This window comes from Bos mutus, chromosome 20 (genome assembly GCF_027580195.1).
Source record: "Bos mutus isolate GX-2022 chromosome 20, NWIPB_WYAK_1.1, whole genome shotgun sequence".
Taxonomy (NCBI): Eukaryota; Metazoa; Chordata; class Mammalia; order Artiodactyla; family Bovidae; genus Bos; species Bos mutus.
The window spans coordinates 70,665,079-70,686,641 of record NC_091636.1 but is presented as its reverse complement, the minus strand read 5'-3'; the positions used below and the strand labels follow the sequence as shown (position 1 = coordinate 70,686,641).

Below are 21,563 nucleotides of genomic sequence, written 5' to 3'. Positions count from 1 at the left end.
TTGGAATGAACCAGGGGGGCACTCTGTAAAGCCGATCAGCTCATAAGGCACAAGAATAAAACATGATCCAACAGCTGCTTACCCAGCCTCTCCAAAGCACAGCCAGAGAGCTGCTGTGTCAGGGGAAGGATTTTACTCTCAAAACAGGTCTTTTTCTCATTCTTCCCAAAGAATAAATTCCTTTATCATGATGAAAAAAACGATTCAGTGAGTTCTTAAGACTTCACATTTTAAGTTTAGGGAGAGCCCATTGTTTGAAGATTTAAATTTTGCAGCAACCACAAAAAGCCAAAAACAGCCCAAGTACCTGTGGGAGGAAGGATGGGTCCTCGTTGGGAGGAGACAGAAGATGGAAGGAAACTTCTCAAACAACTGCCTGGTGTGTGATTTGATAAAGAAATACAGGTGGAGAGAACAGTACAAGCTGGGGATGGGCAGAAACCACGGTCTCCCTTATTATGCTTTAATTTTTATTTTTAATTGGAGGATAATTGCTTTGCAATGTTGTGTTGGTTTCTGCCACACAGCAGTGTGAATCAGCCGTAAGTATATGCACAGCACCTCCCTCCTGACTCCCTCCCACCCCTCCCCTATCGCTCCCCTCTAGCTCTTGTGCGCTCTTTAACTTCTTTCTGTTTACTTACTGACTCTGGCTTTTTTGGTCGCACTGGGTCTTCGTTGCTCTGTGTGGGCTCTCTCCAGTCTGGGTAAGCGGGGGCTTCTCATCACTGCGGCACCTTCTCGTCAGGACGCACAGCTCTAGGCTTACTGGCTTCCGAATTTGCAGCATGTGGGCTTCGTTGCTCTCAGGCATGCGGAATCTTCCCGGACCAGGGATTGAACCCATGTCCCCTGCGTTGACAGGCAGATTCTTAACCACTGGACAGCTAAGGAAGTCCCCACTTCATCTTTTAAGATTAAAGAAGTACAGAAGGGGAAAAGAGCATGGAGGGCCCTCAAAAAATTAAAAACAGAAGTACCATATGATCCATTAACTCCACTTCTGGGTGTTTATCCAAAGAAAACAAAAACATTAACTTGAAAAAAAATCTGCATCCCTGTGCAGCACTGTTCACAGAATGAAGATACGGAGTCAAGCTGAGCGTCCAATGTCGTTGTTCTTTAGTCGCTGAGTCCTGTCTGACTCTTTTGTGACCCCACCTGCCAGGCTCCTCTGTCCATGGAATTCTCCAGGCAAGAATACTGGAGTGGGTTGTCATGCCTTCCTCCAGGGGATCTTCCCAAACAAGGGATTGAACCCAGGTCTCCTGCATTGCAGGCAGATGGTTTACAGTCTGAGCTACCAGGGAAGCCCCAAAAGAAAGGGTTCAAAGTTCCAATTGAAAGCTGCTAAGACTAAACCTTAGAAGTGCTCAGGACAAGGAGAAAACTCTGTGACCACACGTGGTGCCTGTTAACTAGGCTATTGTGGTGACTGTTTTGCAATATACACAAATACTGAATCTTGATGTTGTACATCTGAACCTAATATAATGTCATGTGTCTCAACAAAAACCGAAGAAAGAAATGCTCAGAATGAATTGTACTGGGTTCCAGCTTCGGGGGCTCACGCTCCGGGCATCCCTCAGCCCTCCCAGGAGACTGAGGTTGGAAAGTCTTGAATGCAAGCAGGCGCCTGCAGCCTCGGGTCGGCTCCGCGCGGCGGCTCACTGATGTCAGGTGAAGCCGGGAAAGGCAACTGCGTCCTGGCTGGACAGTGGCGGCGGGCGGGGGCGGGGAGCGGCAGGCCCCGCGTGGACAGCTGGCGGTCATCCTGCTTCAGGGAGGCCTGGGAGCTCGGACTCCGGGCCAGTCCATCATGGCGTCAGCCCGCACACACATTGACCCTGACAGACGGGGCCCCCTGGGTGCGTGGCTGGGGACAGGAGGGGCCTGCAGGGGCCGAGGGTCGCTTTTTCTTTCTCCATCTTTCTGGCTCATTCTTTTCAGTAAGCAGATTGTTCACAGAAGTTTACATTTTCCTCCTAGATACCACTTATCAAAGTGAGATATAAACCCAACTCCTCAAGAAACCTACACCAAAAGTAAACCTGCATTCCCATCCCATCCCACCCTTCCCCGAGAACCGCAAACACTGCTGTCTTGGTGTGCATTGCCCCAGAACTTCTTACACCGTTTCCCAACTATTTTTACTTGGAAAACACACATACACATTTCTAAGAGTTTATTTTGTTCACAAAAGAAGACACGCTTTGTACCCCGACGTCCAGTTTTCTTTGTATACTTGATAATCAGAAACTCGGGGCTGGTGTTGGTCACGGCTCGGAGAGCCCTGTCACTTAGCTCAGGGCCGCGTGCCCTACGCTCCTGGGACCACGTCATCATCGGTTTGACCATGGGCCCCCAGCAGAGCCTTTGACTGCTTCTTCTGCCCTGATAAGCGCAGCCCATGGATTCCTGTGTGTGTGCAAGCATCTCACTGAGATGACGCCCAGAGCGCAGTCAGGAAGAACGTGCGTTTTACACACAAGAGTTGCCTGGTGTCTGGAGGCACCGCCACCTGCAGTTTATGGGAAGCTCCGTTCATGGCCAGAGTTCCCCATGGATAATGTGCTTCTTAACGCCTGCAAATCTGATGGGCAGACACGCGCTCCGCGTTTGTCTCATTTCCTGGTTACTGGTGAGACACCCACAACTCTGTGGGGCCGCCTGGACGCGCGCCTGTTCACGCCTTCCACCCATTGTTGTCAGCTTGCATGGCCCTTCCCCGGGGATGCTCTTTCTGGCACCTGAGACCTTTACCCTGTTGTGTGGCCCTCACACACGGGCCCCTGTCCTGTTCCATAGGACGTGGTGACAGTACCCCTTGCCCTGGGGGCTGAGGGCAGCGAGAGGGAAGTGTCCACACCTTCCGGGGGTGTCATGGACTGGGACCTCGGGCCTGGCTCCTGGCTGGTAATGTAAGAAAACCTGGACCCCCGAGGTTGCACTTCTCAGAGAGGAAGCAGGAGGGCAGGACCGTGACCTCAGCATGGAGGGAGCCACCCTGAGAGTGGGACCCTGTACCCTGGACTTGAAACCTCAGGGCCGGGACTGGATCCCCTTGGGGACCAAGAGCCGGGCCTCGGGTGGCCTCTCCGCAGCAGGAGGGAGGCGAGGCCACGCCAGCCTGGGGGATCTAATGCTCTTTCCATCGGAGGGCAGTGCTGATGTGCATACTCACGAAGCCATTGACTCCTGGACTTCATGGAGCAGACGGAGGGGTGTCGGGGCAGCAGAGCAGGAGAGCAACAGCTGTTCCCACCAGGTGTGGAGTGCACCTGCCGGGCAAGCCTGTCTAGTGTCTTCCTTCTTGACCCCTGGCGTCCACACTGTGCTTGAAAGATCGTCACGGGTTGCTGCCTCCTGACCTCGGCTGATCTTCCTGTCGTGCTGTGATCCGGGGCTGTAGTGCTGGCCCATTGGGTACCAAGAAGAAGACAGTCATTCTCTGACCTTTAAATAGGGACGAGCGAGCCCCAGAAAAGAGCGACTCACACATTCACCACTGTAGCCTGTGACGGGTGACCCCGGACACCGGCTCCAGATCACAGTCTGTGGAGTCCACAGAAGCAGTTCTGCAGACTCAGTTCATACCCACTGAGCACACACACTCATGCACCCATGCAGACAGGGCACACAGCAGCTTACAAGGGCATGCATGTACACACGGCACCCACACATACATGGACACACGTATGCACGCACACTTCTAGTCTCAGACCAAGGATGGTAAACGCATTAAATCAATGTCCAAAATACATTTATATAGGTATAAACGAGTTGACTCTTCTGCGACCTACAGATGGCTATCCAGCCCTCCCCGGCTCACCCTGGAGGCAGGAATGCTGAGGACATGAATCTGAATCCACAGGCTGCAGCGTGGGTGTGGCTGAACAGAGACAGGGCAGCCTTGGAAGAACATGCCCTCTGACTGGACAAAGCCAGCTCTCCCTCCACCGGACGCCCATCTGCCCGCCTGAGCACCAACACAGCTGAGTTCACACTGGAGGTAGGAGGGCCCCGGTTCCAGGTGGGGCTCTGGCTTCGTCGGGTCCCGGGCCACAAGGAGGTGAGCCGCAGGCCAGGCCGCAGGGGGTCTGCTCGGTGGAACGCTGCAGGGTGTTCACGTGCCACTGTCCTCTCCGTACGGCAGCACCGTCTCCCGGGCAGGGCTTCTACATCTGTCTCTGCTTGTGCTTTGGGTTGGTCTTGCAGTAGATGAACCAGCGCCCGCGCCTCTTCACCAGGTAGCAGCCCTTGCAGCGCTTTTTGAGGACGCCCTTGGTCTTGAAGCCCAGGGCGGGCTGCAGGCCGAGCGCCGGGCGCGCGGCGAGGAGCGCGGCAACCAGGCCGGGGGGCGTGTGAGTGGCAGGGCCGGCGCGCGGGGGGCCCTGCGCGAGCGCGGAAAGCGGGCGGCCCCCCAGCTGCAGCAGCGGGCCCACGGCGGAGGCCACTCTCCTTAGGAGGGCGGTGGCCATGTCGTGGCTGGACCTGGGGACGGAGAGGAGAAGTTGTCACATTGGCCGGTGGCTCGCGCCGCCGAGAAAACCGCCCTCCCCGCGCCCCTGCGCTCAGGACATGGGGCCCAGGAGGAAGCGTGTCCCTGGGAGGACACGAGCGCGGCCAGGCGCACGGGGTCCCCCTCTGATCCCGGCACCGAGCCCGGGGTCCCCGGCCGCGGGGCCGCACGAGGCCTGCGTCCACGCTCTCCTCGGGCGGCCCGGTCCTGGGGTCACAGGGCACAAAGCGTGAGGTCCCGGACAGTGCCGGGCCCGCACCCGCGGCTCAGCGGGGGAAATCGAGGCCAGGGGTCCCCGACTAGCGCCCTCCTGGAGCTTCGAACTTCTGCCGCCTCCGGAGCCCCTCAGAACCCCCAGGACCCACCTGGAAAGACCGCGCCCGGCTCGACTGTGGCGCGCGTCCCCAGCCCGTGCGCCTGCGCCCTGGGCCGCGCCTGCGCAGTGAGACGGGGACGCCGCCGTTCAGAGTGTCCGCCAGGAAGGAAGATGGCGGCGGGGTCACGTGGCCGGTGCCTGCGGGGCCGGACACAGAGGCGGAGCCAAGTCGGTGCGGAGCGAAGGTCGTTGGGTTCCTCCCCGGTGGGCTGCCTTTCTCCTCCCCTTACAACCCGGCCTTCCCGTTCCCTGCCTGTGTACCCAAGTCCCTCCAGTCTTGCCTGACTCTGTGCGACCCCATGGACTGCAGCCCTCCAGGCTCCTCTGTCCATGGGATTCTCCAGGAAGGAATACTGGAGTGGGTTGTCAGCATCCCTCCAGAGACTGTTCCCCACTCGGGGATCAAACCGTGCACCTGCATCCTTTTCCTGGGGACTCCCTCCGCCTTGTGGGCCACAGGGCATCTAAAGGTTTTGGGCGGCCCTGGCGGGTGGGGATTTTTCACACTGTTCATGAGGTTCTCAAGGCAAGACTGCTGAAGTGGTTTACCATTCCCTTCTCCAGAGGATCACGTTTTGTCAGAACTCTCCACCATGACCCATCTGTCCATATTGGGTGGCCCTACATGGCATGACTCATAGTTTCAGTGAGCTAGACAAGGCTGTGGTCCATGTGATCAGATTGGTTAGTTTTCTGTGATTGTGGTTTTCAGTCTGTCTGCCCTCTGATGGAAAAGGATAAGAGGCTTACGGAAGCTTCCTGATGGGAGAGACTAACTGAGGGGGAAACTGGGTCTTGTTCTGATGGGCGGAGTCGTGCTCAGTAAATCTTTAATCCAATTTTCTTTTGATGGGTAGTGCTGTGTTCCCTCCCTGTTGTTTGACCTGAGGCCAAACTACGGTGGAGGTAATGAAAATAATGGCAACCTCCTTCAAAAGGTCCCATGATGCACTGCTGCACTCAGTGCTCCCGACCCTGCAGCAGGCCACTGCCGACCCACGCCTCTGCTGGAGACTCCCAGACACTCACGGGCAAGTTTGGGTCAGTGTCTTGTGCGGTCACTGCTCCTTTCTCCTGGGTCCTGGTGCGTACAAGGTTCTGTTTGTGTCCTCCAGGAGTGTATTTTCTCAGTCATGTGTAAGTTCTGGCAGCTCTATGGTGGGTTAATGGCCACCTCCTCCAAGAGGGCTTATGCCACACCCAGGTCTGCTGCACCCGGAGCCCTTGCCCCCGCAGCAGCCCCCTGCTGACCCGTACCTCCTCAGGAGACACTCACACAGTTCTGTCTCAGTCTCTGTGGGGGCTCTCGGTCCTGGTGTGCCCTCTGCCTCTGAGCATCTCTGGTGGGTATGGGGTTTGATTCTAAACGTGATTTCACCTCTCCTATTGTCTTGCTGGGGTAGTGCTCAAAGTAATTCTCAAAATTCTCCAAGCCAGGCTTCAACAGTACGTGAACCATGAACTTCCAGATGTTCAAGCTGGATTTAGAAAAGGCAGAGGAACCAGAGATCAAATTGCCAACATCTGCTGGCTCATCGAAAAAGCAAGAGTTCCAGAAAAGCATCTTCTGCTTTATTGACTCTGCCAAAGCCTTTGACTGTGTGGATCACAACAAACGGTGGAAAATTCTGAAAGAGATGGGAATACCAGACCACCTGACCTGCCTCCTGAGAAATCTGTATGCAGGTCAGGAAGCAACAGTTAGAACTGGACGTGGAACAACAGACTGGTTCCAGACAGGCAAAGGAGTGTGTCAAGGCTGTATACTGTCACCCTGCTTATTTAACTTACATGCAGAGTACATCATGAGAAATGCTGGACTGGATGAAGCACAAGCTGGAATCAAGATTACTGGGAGAAATATCAATAACCTCAGATAGGCAGATGACACCAACTTTATGGCAGAAAGTGAACTAAAGAGTCTGTTGATGAAAGTGAAAGAGGAGAGTGAAAAAGTTGGCTTAAACCTCAACATTCAGAAAACTAAGATCATGGCATCTGGTCCCATCACTTCATGGCAAATAGATGGGGAAACAGTGGAAACAGTGACAGACTATTTTTTGGGGCTCCAAAATCACTGCAGATGGTGACTGCAGCCATGAAATTAAAAGACGCTTGCTCCTTGGAATTAAAGTTATGACCAACCTAGACAACTTATTAAAAAGCAGAGACATTACTTTGCCAACAAAGGTCCATCTAGTCAAAGCTATGGTTTTTCCAGTAGTCATATATGGATGTGAGAGTTGGGCTGTAAAGAAAGCTGAGCACAGAAGAATTGATGCTTTTGAACTGTGGTGTTGGAGAAGACTCTCGAGAGTACCCTGGACAGCAAGAAGATCCAACCAGTCCATCCTAAAGGAAATCAGTCCTGAATATTCATTGAAACGACTGAAGCTGAAACTCCAATACTTCGGCCACCTGATGCGAAGAACTGACTCACTGGAAAAGACCCTGATGCTGGGAAAGGCTGAAGGCTGGAGGAGAAGGGGACAACAGAGGATGAAATGGTTGGATGGCATCACCGACTCAGGACATGAGTTTGAGTAAGCTCCAGGAGTTGGTGATGGACAGGGAGGCCTGGCATGCTGCAGTCCATGGGGTCGCAAAGAGTCGGACATGACTGAGCGACTGAACTGAACTGGGGCTCGGGGAGGCGCTGGGAGAAGGGATGCAAAAATGGGAACAAAGTAGGTATCTAGAATGCAAGACAAGTAGACTTTTTTTTTTTTTTTTTAATATACCAACCTCAAAACAAAATCTATAAAAAACACATGCTTATATTAAATAGATATCCTGGGAGAAATGTGACGAGGTTCAGGGAAATGCGTGGAAATAGGTCCTGGTCCTAACTGACTGTAGTTACATTTACTTCCTCCAACATATTATTATGAAAACTTCCAAACAGAGAAAAATTGAAAGACATACTTGGCGAACACTCATATACCCACCGTATAGATTCCACAATAAACTCGCCATGCCTGTCTTTCCGGGCCGTGTCCCCGTGGACACACGTACTGTCCATGCACACTAAGGCACGCAGGACACGGCCGGCGCCACACGCGCACCACTGACCCATCAGCGCGCTCTGCACTCTGCCCAGGTGCGCTGGCTGGCGCCAGCCTCTTGAGCATCGGTCAGTGGATGCTCCGACGGGGAGGTAATCTCAGCACCGTCGCCTCTCGTGGCCACACCTCCCTGAGGTCCAGGCTGTGGGCGCCCTCAGCTCCTGGAGAGTGGGGTGTGCAACCCCACTCCAGCTCTGGGATCGCCCCCGTGCGCCCCCCTTGCCATGTGAGCCGACCCTCCCGACGGGTCTGTGCACAGGCAGCCCTGAGGGGCAGGAAGGAAGCTGGGCCCGGGCCGCGAGCCGGAGCCCTGCCCAGGTATGCTCCAGAGCAGCGGGTCTTTCAGGATGACCGGCATGAGCGATGCCATGGGATGCACTTTAGTGGCAGTTTCAGTGGGCTCTGCTGCAGAAACCCCAGGACCGCAAAGAGATGCGCACCGTCCACCAGGGTGGACGTCCAGTTTCCTCCAAGCAAGGACGCTTGTCCAGCCTTCACCGACAAAAGACGCATACCTCCCCAGGATTACCCGTTACCATGGAAAGGAAGCACTGCATCTCCCGCTTCCACCCTCCCGGCCCTGCCCCTGGTAGGTGGAGCCGCCGCTCCGGGCTACGGGTGCACAGTTTCCCGCCTTACCCGGCGGAGCCCCTCCTCCGCCGCGCCCGCCGGCCGCACCGCGCACGCGCATGCCCCCTGCCCGGCTACATCCGGGCGGAGCCAGCTCTGCGGACGCCGGGCGCGTGCGTCGGCGTGTCGGCGCGCGGGGTCGAAGGTCAGCCCGCAAGATGGCAGCCCGCAAGATGGCGGCGGTGCTGACCTTCCTCAGGTTCCTGGGCCGGGGCGGCGCGGTGACGCGCGGCCTGCCCGGGGGCGCCAGGTGCTTTGGGGTGCGGACCTCGCCGACCGGGGAGAAGGTCACGCACACCGGCCAGGTATAACCACGACGGCGCAGAGAGCGCCCTCCCCTCGGGGCGCCCAGGCGGGCGGAGCCCCGGTCCGGCCCCCAGGTCCCGCGGTCCAGCGTCTGGGTGCTCGTGGGGCCCAAGTCCAGTGCTCGCGGTCCCGTCGCCCAGCAGCCCAGCCCCGGGCTCCCGCGTCCCACGGTCCAGTCCCCCTGGGGGCCGTAGGCCCCTGTACCCTTGGTCCAGCCTTGGCTGTCGCGGTCCCCGGGATCCCCGGGTCCTGGATCCGCAGGGTTGGGTACCGAGGACCGAGGCGCTTGGTGTTTGCAGCCGCTGTGGCCTCACCGTCAGAGCTTCGGCGAGCTCCGAAACTAGACCGACACCCCGGGGGAGCCCCTTGGTTACTGTGGGGAGGCCTCCGTCGGGGTCAGAAACCGCAAACTGGGTGGGTCAAATCTTCTAACGTTTGTGTAAGATTAAATAGCGTATTTAATAACTCGAGGGTCTGCTGTCGACTGAAACACAGTCTTAGGTATAATCCTAATTCCAAAGATGAGCGAGTAAGTTCTTGTGATGTGGAAAGATCACCCAGCAGGTTCAGAGGGGCAGGCTGCGCTGCGGCCTGTCAGATGGAAGGTCAGCGTGTCCGCCTCCGCTGGGACTGCTCTCCTCTCGTTCTTCCAGTTTGAACTGCTGCCTGTGGTCATGTTAGGAACCCCGCTGAGAAATGTCCGTGGGGCGCAGCTCCTCAGTGTGTGATCATATGCACGGCCTAACATGAAGAAAACGCTTTTTCTGTAAGGTCTGTGATTGATACAAAGGTACGGAATTGGGCTGTAAATAGCACCCCTCTTGTTTTCAGGTTTATGACGATGGAGACTACAGGAAAGTTCGATTTGTAGGTCGTCAGAAAGAGGTAAGGAAAAGATGTGGTAAAGGAAGGGCTTGCCAGGCGGCTCCGTGGTAGAGAATCCTGCTGCAAGTGCAGGAGACCTGAGCCCCACCTGGGGACTCGGGGCCTGTTCCTATCCAAGGTCCAGAGTGTCCAGGGGATATGTGTTCATGTAAGATGTGCAGCAAGTCTCTCAGGTTTTCGTTCTTGCAAGAAAAAATTGGTGTTTCAGTTCAGTCGCTCAGTCGTGTCCGACTCTCTGCGACCCCGTGAATCACAGCACGCCAGGCCTCCCTGTCCATCACCAACTCCCGGAGTTCACTCAGACTCACGTCCCTTGAGTTGGTGATGCCACCCAGCCATCTCATCCTCTGTCATCCCCTTCTCCACCTCTTTCTCTGGTTTGCAAGAGACTTGTTTTAAAAGATTTGGGTTTATTGAAAGACTGCACAGAGAGTACTCAGTTCCCATATACTGCGCCCCAACCTCCCCACCAGGCTCCCTGTTGTTCTCCTCTTGGCTGAACCTGCTCCCTTTGTTAGAGCACGTGCAGAGTGTTGAAACCTTGTGATTCACTCAAGTCTGTGGCTTCGGTTTCTTTGGGTTCACTCTTTGTGTTGTACATTCTGTTGGGCTTAGGAAGCTTCCCCGGTGGCTCAGACAGTAGAGCGTCTGCCTACAATGCGGGAGACCCAAGTTCAATCCCTGGGTCAGGAAGATCTCCTGGAGAGGGAAATGGCAACCCACTCGATTATTCTTGCCTGGAAAGTCTCATGGATGGAGGAACCTGGTAGGCTACAGTCCACAGGGTGCAGAGTCGGACACGACTGAGCGACTTCACTTTGTGTTGGGCTTGGGCTTAGTTGCTCAGTTGTGTCCAACTCTGTGACCCTGTGGACTGTAGTCCCCCAGAATCCTCTGTTTGTGAAATTTTTCAGTCAAGAATACTGGAGCAGGTTGCCATTTCCTTCTCCACGGGATCTTCCCAACCCAGGGATTGAACCTGCATCTTCTGTGTCTCCTGCATTGGCAGGTGGATTCTTTACCCGCTGAGCCACCAGGGAAGTACTTTCTGTGGGTCTCGACAAATGCATAATGTCTTATATCCAAACTGCAGTGTCACTCAGACTATTTCACTGTCCCAGCCCCCGCCCCCCACCCTCCTGTGCACCACCTCTTCACTCCCACCCCCTCAACAGTCCCTGACAAACCCCCATCTTACTGTCTCCACGGTTTGGTTGTATTTTGAGAAATAAAGCGGATCTGCACTTAGGCTGAGGGCCACGGAGAGCAGGAACTGGGCCGTAGCGCTGCCTTTGCGGGAAGGCGGGCTGCACCCACTCGCGGCTCTCGGGCAGTCTTGACCAGCGGGCCCGTGTGGCCGCAGCGAGTCTGCACAGCAGTGCCCGGCCCTTGGCCTGGGACGGGCCTCCTGGAGAGGTGAGGACGGAGTGGGGCCTGCTGTGGTCCTGGGTCACCTCAGGGAGGCAGAGGGCCCGAGTGGCCAGCTGTCCCCCTGTGGCGACAGACCTGTTTTCACTGCTCTGTGGTCACGCACGTGGAGTTAGAAGCCAGTGTTCCCTGCCCGTGAGTGACAGGCGTCACGGCCGCCTCAGGCAGTGGGTGTGCTGGGCCCAGGAGGTGGTTAGCATGGCTGTTGCGGGGCGCTGTTTCCAGGGTGCGGGGGCGCTGGGCCTGGGGCGCAGAAGGCAGTGGGACAGCACGTCATGTGTGCTGTGGCCCGGCTGCACTTCCTCCCTCCTTGCCCCCTTGCTGGAAGGAGGAGCCTGGGGGGCTTCAGGCAAGCCCCAGCCCAGGCCGACAGCGCTTTCCCGAGTCAGGACTGTCCCCCTCTGGGGGCTCAGTGTCGTGGCCGCAGGCGGGCGGGCTCTGAGCTTCCCTCTGGCTCCTGGACCGGGAGGCCTGTGCTCTTCCCAGGCTCAGATTTTAATACCGAAACTTCGCGCCCCTCCCCCTTCATTTGTAAAGTTGGATCATCGTTCCCTTCTCCTCACTGCAGTCCTGGGCCCTGGGGTGCGGCTGGGGTTCTGTGTGCAGGGCAGGGAGCCTCGGGGACCCCCAGGCAGGGCGCCTGTCACCATAGTGATAAACAGACACTCGGTTACTCCCAGAGCCAGAATCACAGTTTCCGTGGGCCGCGTTTACAGCTCGAGGGTCTCTTCTGTGCACTTGTGTCCGGGACGTCCAGGAAGGGAGAGGGGACCCCACCGCTGTGTGTGACCCGGTGACCCTTGGACCTGCAGAGATGGGCGGCCTTCAAGAGGTGGTCTGGCAGTGTTTGACCCTGAGTATGTCAGCTGGGGCGGGACGCAGCAGCTCCCTCAGATCCGACCCGAGTCTAGGGGCTGGACAGGGTGCTGCCCGCACCGCGGGGCTTACCCCGGGCCGTGCTTGGCGTGTCTGACTCCGGTTCTGGCTGCCGCGGGTGAGCAGGTCCCTGTCCATCAGCTCAGATGGCGCCCTAATGGCCTCCTGGCTGAGTCCTGCATGAAGAGACGCCGCCCCCACGGGGAGAGGAGAGATGCCTCCTTGCCGTTTCTCCACCAGCTTACACGTCACGAGTTGATTCCCTCCAGTGAGAAAACCAGTGGGCTTGGAGCAGCGCTGGGCCCAGCTGTGCCACTGTACTTTGCAGTTACTGTGCCATCATCCCTCCTGCCCCCGCGCCCCTGGCACCCCTGGGGAGCAGCCCTTGGCTGAGCCAAGGGCTTCAGTGTCCCACTTCCTGCTCGGGGCCAAACCAGCTCTTAGCTCAGAACCAGGTCCCCGTGTTGACGTGGTCATGGGGTCAGCAGCTTTTCCTGGTCGTTCCCTGAAGACAGGAGGAGGAGGGCGTGTCTGTGTGTGCGTGCACGTGTGTGTATGAGAGAAGAGGGTGGGGCAGGACGTTCCCAGCGGTGAGTCCAGGTAAAGACCAGCGGCAAGTCTTTGTGCTGCTGTGCTTCTTGGAGATTTTCTCTAAGTTTGAAATTACACGCAAATGAAGAGTTAAAACGTGTGTGCATGTGTGTAACTATCTGTATTACGAAGATCTGCATTGATGTTTAAACGAGAAGGTGCAGAGCGTCTTTGCTGGCAGCGCAGTGCACGCCTGTGGAGGGTGGTCTACACTGGAATTGCGCGGGAGCGTCAGGGGTTGGTATGTGTCTGTGTGAGCGCTCCTGTCTGTCTTGTTGCAGGTGAACGAGAACTTTGCCATCGATCTGATAGCGGAGCAGCCCGTGAGCCAAGTTGGGAGTCGGGTGATATCGTGCGACGGCGGCGGGGGGGCCCTGGGCCACCCCCGAGTGTACATAAACCTGGTAATGTGCTGTCCAGCCCCCAGCCCCAGCCCCGGTTCCTGTCCTGTTCTGTCCCCGCTGGCCGCACACGCTCGGCTCGGCCCTGCACACGAGCCGTCCACCAGGGCTGAGCAGAGGGCTGGCACGCACAGAGCTTCCAGGACAGGATAGAACTTGGGGTGGGCCGCCCCCTCGGGCAGGGCAGGCCCCGCCACCCCTGCTGATCCGTCCTGACTCGACCCCAGCCCCGAGGGGGGCCTCTGCTCAACACCTCCCTGCTCCAGTCCTCCCGGCCCCTGCCCAGGATGCCGCCTGCCTCATGGGCAGGGAGGGTGGGCTGGGACTGAGCCCACTGTTAACGGCAGGAAGCCCGGGGCCCTGACGCGCCTGGGGGGCGGGCCCCAGGGCCTCTGGCACAGCGCGTCCGGTGTTGGGCCCCGCGGCTCCCCTGGTGGCAGTGTGTTTCCAGGGCCTGGCTTCAGTGTCGGACGTCTACCAAGTGTGGACTGACGATGGAGGTGGAAGATGGAAATAGGGCAGCTCTCCCTTTGAATCTTTCAGGACAAGGAAACGAAGACGGGGACGTGCGGCTACTGCGGCCTGCAGTTCCGGCAGCAGCACCACTAGGGCGGCCGCGTGGCCGGGGCCCAGTGCAGGGCGAGCTGGAGGACCCGGGTGTGCAGAGCGCGTCTCTCAGTCACTGAGGCCCGGCCCTCCAGGGCCCGGCCGCCTGCTCCTTCCTCCCGGGGGAGCGTGGTGGGCGCGGGAGAAGTGGCGGGGCCACTCCGCCGGCTCAGCTCAGCTCCGCCCGGCACTCTGCCCCTCCCGCTCCTCAGCCGCCTGGTCTGAAATCCCACAAAGTTAAGTACTGTTTGAAGGTGTTAACAGTCACATGTGGACTGATTTAAATACTCTATGTGTATTTAAGAGAGTAATGGCTATGATGTGTTGTTCCACAAAAATAAATTCAGGAGGGGAGAGGACAGAGGTGTGGTGGGTGATGGGGGAACCTGGAGGAGAAGTTGGGGGGAGGGATGAGGGGGGGGAGGGGTTTACCTGAGCTGAGGGAGCACCTACCCAGCAAAGCTGCTGAGAAAAGACGCTCCTGGGTGCATGCTGACGATAAAGCAGAAGTTAAGGGAAGCCCTGGAGTCTGCAGGAAACGACTAAGCTTCCGGTTGGAAGGACCGGTGACCACACGGGCTGAGTTCCCAGAAGGGCGCCTGGTGTCCCCTTCAGCCCTGGAAGCTGGAGGCGGTAAGTGCTCCCGAGGCAGGGGCGCTGGGCACCCTGACGGAGGGGAGGCTCCAGCCTGCAGTGCTGGGGCAGGGCTGTCAGCTGCGAGTGGGCTCACGGAGGGGTTCGTGCGCCCGGGACACGTGGGTGCTCATCAGGCTTGCCCAGTCGGAACTGTCTGTGCGAGCACGTCGGGGGTGTGGGGGTGGGGGAAAGGAAAGGTCAGGGCCCTGGAGGTCTCACGGGGGTGGGGTGGGGCCGGAGTTATCTCTGGGTCTCCCTGCATTGGAGTGAGCGCCACGGGGCCCTGAGCAGGGATGGGCGCACCCTGATTTCAGGTGACTGGAGAACATGTCTCACCCAGAAGGGACCCGGAGGGGGGAACCTGGCCGGGGAGTGGAAGTGGAGGGAACCAGGGGTGGCAGGCGGCAGGCGGCCCACGGGAGGGGACAGCTCAGACTCAGGACCTGCACAGTAGACCCAGGGAGGGGCCCAGCCAAGCTGCAGGCTGCAGAGGGCTTCTGTCTTAACTCGTCAACGCTCTAGACTAATGCGGATGTTGAGTTTTACCAATGGAAACAGAGAACACATGGTTACCAAAGGGGAGAGGGAGGGGTAAATCAGGAGGCTGTGACTCACTCACACCCCTGTGTATAAAATAGGCGAGCAGCGGGGTCCTGGTGTGCATTACGGGGAGTTGCGTTCAGGTCCTGCTGTAACCGTGATGGGAATGAGTGTGAAGACATAGGTGTGTGTGTGGCTGAGTCACTTCACAGCAGAGACTAAGTCAACTCCAGTTAAAAAGGCCCTTCCACTTTTGTCCCCTTAAAACACGTCAGTGTTAGGGAAACTACACCAATGTGTCTGCAGTCGACTCTAGTCCTGGAGTAGCTGCGCCCTCCTGTGTCTCAGTTTATGGTCTCTGCTGCTCTGTTAATGTTTTTGCACTGAGTTAGTGAAAAGATCGGGGAAGGCAATGGCACCCCACTCCAGTACTCTTGCCTGGAAAATCCCATGGACGGAGGAGCCTGGTGGGCTGTAGTCCATGGGGTTGCGAAGAGTCGGACACAACTGAACGTCTTCACTTTCACTTTTCACTTTCATGCATTGGGGAAGGAAATGGCACCCCACTCCAGTGTTCTTGCCTGGAGAATCCCAGACTCAGGGGAGCCTGGTGGGCTGCTGTCGGTGGGGTCGCACAGAGTCGGACACGACTGAGCGACTCAGCAGCAGCAGTGAAAAGAGACTGGATGCAGTCAGCGTGGGGGGAGGGCGCACGGCTGGGTCTTTTCAGCTCTGGTCACACTTGCCACACACGTGTGTGCCTGAGGGGGCCTCCCGCTGCCGTCACACAGTCAGGTTTAGCATGATTCCCTTCAGTGACCAAGTTCAGAAAGTGTTTACCACCCCTGAAGTGCTGAAACGTTAAAACTGTAAAAAATAACGATGTGCATCAGGCAACTCTTGGCGCCTGAGAACTCTCGGCCATCTGACCGCTGGTCCCTGCACCTTGCCATCAGATCCCCTGTCGTGGCCAGGGCCTGTGTTCGCGTGCCTCTCGTTGTGTGCACCGGTGTGTGTATGAAACGGTAGATGTGGGGCTTGGCCCGTCCACAGCGTCAGGCGTCCACGGGCGGCTGTGGGAGTCCAGGCAGGAACGCGTCGTCTCCCGGCTGGGAGCGACCAGGAGATGGTGCTCTGCACGCAGGTGTCCCCTCCCGGAGCCGGGAGCCTGGGGCCGGGAGGCCATGCCCCCCAGAGCCCGCCCTCCAGGGCCTCGGCCCGGCTTCTGGTGGTGCCGCAGTCCTGGGTGTGGAGACCAGACGCGCGTCTGCCCATGACCTTCTCATGAGCACAGCACTCACTGGCTGTGGGGTGACCTCCTGTTAACTCGTTTCACTGCAGAGGCCCCAAGGTGAGGTTCCGGGGCGGCCTGGGTGCCAGGGGCTCCCCCAGGGCAGGGGACGCAGAGCACACTCTGCTCCCCCACGCCGGGCCCCGGGAAGGGGGCAGACGCGAGGCCCATGCTGTGGCTGCTGCTCCAGGGGCTGGGGGGAAGGGGGCTTGTGCCGGGAGCGCCCCTGAGGATCTGAGGAGCAGACCCAGTGAGACAGGGCAGGAGCCTGTGAGGCCTTCCCAGGACAGACAGCCCACCCAGTCCTCCACCTGCCTTTTGTCCTTAGAAAAACGTTAGTCACAGAAGAAACTTCGTCAGAGAAGTGAGAAAAATGCAAAGAAAAACTGACACAAAGATAGTAGTTTAGTCGTTGAAATCAAGACCCTTAGTTCCCTCTCAGGGGCCACAGACAATATTCTGAGCTGTGTGTGTCCTGTAAGCTGTCTTCCAGAGACTGAAACCCCTGCCAGGTGGGCAAAGTTAACTACACGGTGACCAGACTGTAGCCATGGCATGCTGTTCAGTAGCTGAGTCACGTCCGACTGCAGACCCCGTGGAGCACACCAGGCTTCCCTACTCTGTTTTCCGGAGTTTGCTCAAATTCATGTCCATTGAACTTGTGATGCTATCCAACCATCTCACCCTCTGTCATCCCCTCCTCCCAGGGGCTTTTCCAATGAGTCAGCTCTTCCCATCAGGTGGCCAGAGTTGGGGCTTCAGCTTCAACATCAGTCTTGACATGAAAGTCAAAGTCACTCAGTCATGTCCGACTCTTTGCAACCCATTAGACTACAGTCCATGGAATTCTCCAGGCCAGATTACTGGAGTGGGTAGCCTTTCCCTTCTCCAGGGGATCTTCCCAACCCAGGTCTCCCACATTGCAGGCCGATTCTTTACCAGCTGAGCCACAAGGGAAAGCCCAAGAATATGGGAGTAGGTAGCCTATCCCTTCTCCAGCGGATATTGCCAACCCAGGAATAGAATTGGGGTCTCCTGCATTGCAGGCGGCTTCTTTACCAACTGAGCTATGAGGGAGGCACAGCACCACAATTCTGAGAACTGGTCTCAAGTTTGGAACAAACTGACGCTGGAACTGAAGACTGCCTACCTAAAACAGGGTGACGCTGGTCAGACCACTGATGACAGCTTTCGAGATGCCTGTGCTTTCTGCACGGAGCCCCCGCCCGAGGTCTACAAAGGCATTTGAGCACTGATTGTCTTCCCTGTGGCTCAGAAGGTGAAGAATCCACCTACGATGCAGGACACCCAGGTTCAATCCCTGGGTCAGAAGATCCCCTGGAGAAGGGCATGGCAGCCCACTCCAGTATTCTTGCCTGAGGAATCCCATGGACGGAGGAACCTGGAGGGCTACAGTCTATGGGGTCGCAAAGAGTGGGACACGCCTGAGCGACACACACACACTCGTCAGTGGGGAAATGGCCTTTGAGCAGGAATCTGGCCTCCTCCCCCGTCCCCGGTCTCTGAAGTGAAGCAGATGTTCCTTTCCCACCAACCTGGCCCCTCGAGCACTGGCTGTGGCGCGTGAGCAGCCAGCCCCAGCTTTTGGTAACACCAGCAGGACGTTTCCCCCAATGGCTCTCTATCCCCGGCTCTCAGGGCCACTGTGCTCCTCAGGGAGGTCGTGCCCTGTGTGACAGCGAGGTGCCGCCCGCCCCGGGCCCGGGTCATCGGGCGGACGGGGCCCCAGGATGGCAGTTCTGACGGCCGGGTGTGCAGAGGACTGGCGGAAGCCGGGGAGCAGCCTGACCCGGACGGCAGGGCCACAGCCAGGACCAGCCTTGCCACCGCGTCCGAGACGGCTCACAGGCCTGGCGCCCCCACACGCGACGGGGAGGCGGGCGGGGCCCCAACAGTCCCGTCCTTCCCCAGGAGGCGGCTGCCGGGTGCTGGCCCTGGGCCTGGGCATTTCCACGGTGCCATCCGAGCTGGTGCCCAAAACTGCACCAGAGACAATTCTGAAGCCCCTGCCTTCCTGATGCTAGACATTTGTTCTGCTTTCAACTTGCCTGATTCACGTGTTTGAGGTGAGGGTTCCTTTTTTTTTTTTTTTTTTTAATATTTCTACTTTATTACGTAATGAGTAATATTTTTGAAGATATACATATTTGATTTAATTTTTTTAACTTTTCATCTTGTTTAAAAATAAAACAGTATAGCTGATTAATGATGCTGTGATGGTTTCAGGTGGGCAGGGAAGGGACTCGGCGTATATGCGCCTATATCCATTCCCCGCACACCCGCTCCCAGCCAGGCTGCCACCCAGCAGTTCAGGTGGGCAGGGAAGGGACTTGGTGTATATGCGCCTGTATCCGTTCCCCCCACACCCCCTCTCAGCCAGGCTGCCTCCAGCAGCGAGCACTTCCCTGTGCTCTGCGGTAGGGCCTTGTCGGTCACCTGTGTTACGTACAGCGGAGTGTGCACGTCCATCCCAGACTCCCTAACTTTCCCTTCCCCAGGTGGGTTTCTGTAGGCAGCAGAGTTAACCCACTCTGCCAACGTCTTGTCTCCTCACGGACATGTTTAATTAAACCTTTGACACGGACTGGTTCCTGATCTGGGGCTCACAACTGCCTTTTTGTGCTGTTTTATTTCCCTGGGTCCTTTGTCCCTGCCTCCCCGTGGGCTGCCCGGACACATGTCAGAACTCTGTTTTCACCACCGGTTTTTGAGCCTGTCTCTGAGCAGCTCTTCCTGCAGTTGCTCCAGGCAGTGGTGTGTGTGGGTTCCGTGGGCTGCTGTCTCCGTGGGCTCAGCACCCAAGGCGGGTGTATGCCCTGCAGCTGGGCCATCCCATGGCTCCCCTCTGTGTCTGGAGCCCAGGAGGGGAAGGGTTGCCCCGGACTTTGCACTGGCCTCCACGCCCAGGGCCAAGGCCTGGCTGGCCTGCCTCCCTTCCCCTGGCAGGGCCTCCCAGCCTCGGTGTGGTGCATCTGAGGTCTCCACCTGCACGGAGCAGGACAGGGAAGCACGTCCACCCACTGTCCCGGACGCAGGGACCACGCTGCTCACACACACAGCACGGGCGACACCTGGGCCCCCGAAGTGACTGCGCTTGGCTGTGAGTCTGGCCTGGAAGCGGGACCGGATGACCCAGAGCAAAGAGGTGGTTGGGGTGGGTGTGACAGGCAGCCCCAGAGTGGCCCCGGGCGGGGGCTGGGTGGGCTGTATGTAGACGCCCCCTGCCCAGGGCTAGCACGTCCTGGACGGGCTGGGAGGAAGGCTGTGGGAGAGCCCAGTGGGGCCCCTCCCACCCGGCCCAGGGAAGGGGCGGCTCGGCAGCTCGGAGCCCAAGGCTGGACACCAGGCACCTGCTGGGTCTGCAGAAGTCTTGCCTGGCAGCGGTGTCACATGACTGCAGGGCCATGTGGCACCCAGTGACTCCTCCAGACAGCCGGGCCGACAGAGCGGCTGGCCGACGGAAGGCTCGGCAGGGCTCTGGCTGCAGACGCGGCCTGCCGGCTTGCCCTGTCCCTGGCGCATCCTTGAGTGGTGGCCACAGCCCGGGCCTAGCGCCTGAGGTCAGATGCCAGGGCCTGCGGGCCCGGCCACGTGGGAGGACCAGTTCTCCCCATCGTGGCTCAGGACACCTTCAGGACAGTGGCTCCTCCTCCCTGCCCCTGGACAGTGGCTCCAGGGGCTCCCCCTGTGGACCTGCCTTCCCCGGAGAGATCTGATGGCCCGGGAGCCGCCCACCTGAGGTCGTGAGCACCCAGGACTGCCGTGCGTCCCTGCTGGTCGAGGCCGCGAAGGGGACCTGAGCCCGTGGCTGGTGGGGGGCGGGGCCCTGGGGCTGGTGTGTGAGCTGCTCCTCGGGCTCTGGCCCCGTCCCTGACACAGGTGCTGGGTGGCGCCTCCCTGAGCAGGGCTGGGCTCCCGGCAGGCACTCTGCGGTCACTGTGCCTCCAGGGTGCTGGCTGCCCCCCAGAGGCCGGGGCACTCAGACCCCTCAGCCTGCCCGCCCTGGGCCTCTGGGGAGCCTGCCTTGACTGGCGAACAGGTCCTGCGGCCGCTAGTCCCATGCAGCTCCTGCGGAGGCTGCAGCAGGGGTTGCCCTGCAAGGGTGAGCTGACGCTTCAGGAGGAGGGCCTTCCGCGCTGCGGGGAACAGGTGGGCCTCCCGTGGGCCTGGCACGGAGCGGGGCCGCCAGCGGGGAGCCACGCCTCCTCGGGTCTCGGTGCACCTACTGCCTGAACACACGGAGTGCGGAACGCGACAGCCCTGCTGATGTGCGGAGGGCGGTTCTTTACACCGAGCTGTCTGGCAAAGTGAGTCTCGGTAGGCACCTAACTTAAGTGTTCTCCGAGGAGTCAGTACTGTCTGCCGGGGACAGAGGAGAGCCATCGCCCAGAGCGCATCGCCTGCCCGCCGTCGGTCACCTTTCTCTGCTTTCTGTCTGGACACGCATGCGCGTGGCTTTCAGATGTGAGGATGGCAAGGCAGGGTGAGGGGACAGTAGAGTGTGTGCAAGGCCACCTCCTTCGTGTGGGGACAGCCTCTTGGAGGGAGCCCGGGGCGGGGGCAATGTGCGGAAACCACACATCAGGGCCCTAGCTGTCCTGGGGCAGCGAGGGTCTCCCCCTGGCATGTCACACGGTGTGCTGATGGCGGCCGAGGTGGCCCGTGGGGTGCAGGGGAGATGGGGGTCTGCGCAGGCCAGGGACCCCAGGGTGCCACGCCTGCCAGTCTCGGGGTGCCTGGGCTGCTGTGTCCTCTGGTCACAAGGGCCAGGACCGCCAGCTCCGGCCAGGAGCCGTCCTTGGGGGACAACCCCCCCCAGCTTCTCGGGGGTCATACTGCCTCTCGTTTCTCCGTAAGGCTCAAAGACTGGTGTCGTTAAGACTGTGAGTGGACGGGGTGCAGAGGTCAAGCTCCCCACGAGAGTGCGGATGGGCCCGAGAGAAGTGGAGGTGTCAGGGCTGGGCCTGGAGCTCAGACCGTCCCCGTCGGGACCCCTCCACCCGCCCGCCTGTGCGGAGCCGGGGGAGCCAGGGTGCCCTAAGTCTGGGAGAGAAGGGAACAGGCCAGCAAAGATGTTTCAGGGACAGAAGCCCAGCTGGGGGTAGGAGGGGAGAGAGAGGACCCCAGGGAGCAAAGATGTCCAGGGTGGGGTGGAGGCGTCTCTTCTGAGGACACGTCACACCGGGGGATGGGCAGCGCTGCAGGGGCCGCCGGGCAGAGGGGGCTGCTGCCCTCCCCAGAGCACCCTGCCTCCCCTCCCGTGCGTCCTCCCATTTCACGGCCCGGGAGTGAGGAAGACAGACACGCCTGTTCCCTTGGACTCAGGAGGTCTCACACGCAGGAGATGCTGCAACTTCAGACTTTCACTTGGGTTGCATTTGCACCCCCC

The 21,563-nt window shown here is 58.7% G+C and overlaps 2 protein-coding genes across 2 annotated transcripts; one reads left to right on the top strand and one right to left on the bottom strand.

Annotated features, from left to right (window-relative positions):
- Window positions 1-3,746: 3,746 nt before the first annotated feature.
- Window positions 3,747-5,011, bottom strand: MRPL36 (mitochondrial ribosomal protein L36). The gene is made up of 2 exons (XM_070357759.1): window positions 4,888-5,011; window positions 3,747-4,494 (listed from the first exon to the last, which is right to left on the bottom strand). Exon 2 carries the CDS (start codon window positions 4,479-4,481, stop codon window positions 4,179-4,181), a length of 303 nt encoding a protein of 100 aa, XP_070213860.1. The 5' UTR covers window positions 4,482-4,494; window positions 4,888-5,011; the 3' UTR covers window positions 3,747-4,178.
- A 3,707-nt stretch (window positions 5,012-8,718) lies between these two features.
- On the top strand, window positions 8,719-14,045 carry NDUFS6 (NADH:ubiquinone oxidoreductase subunit S6). The gene is made up of 4 exons (XM_070357758.1): window positions 8,719-8,898; window positions 9,731-9,784; window positions 12,961-13,083; window positions 13,624-14,045. The coding sequence occupies exons 1-4, from the start codon at window positions 8,752-8,754 to the stop codon at window positions 13,687-13,689; spliced, it is 390 nt and encodes a 129-aa protein (XP_070213859.1). The 5' UTR covers window positions 8,719-8,751; the 3' UTR covers window positions 13,690-14,045.
- The last annotated feature ends 7,518 nt before the right edge of the window (window positions 14,046-21,563 follow it).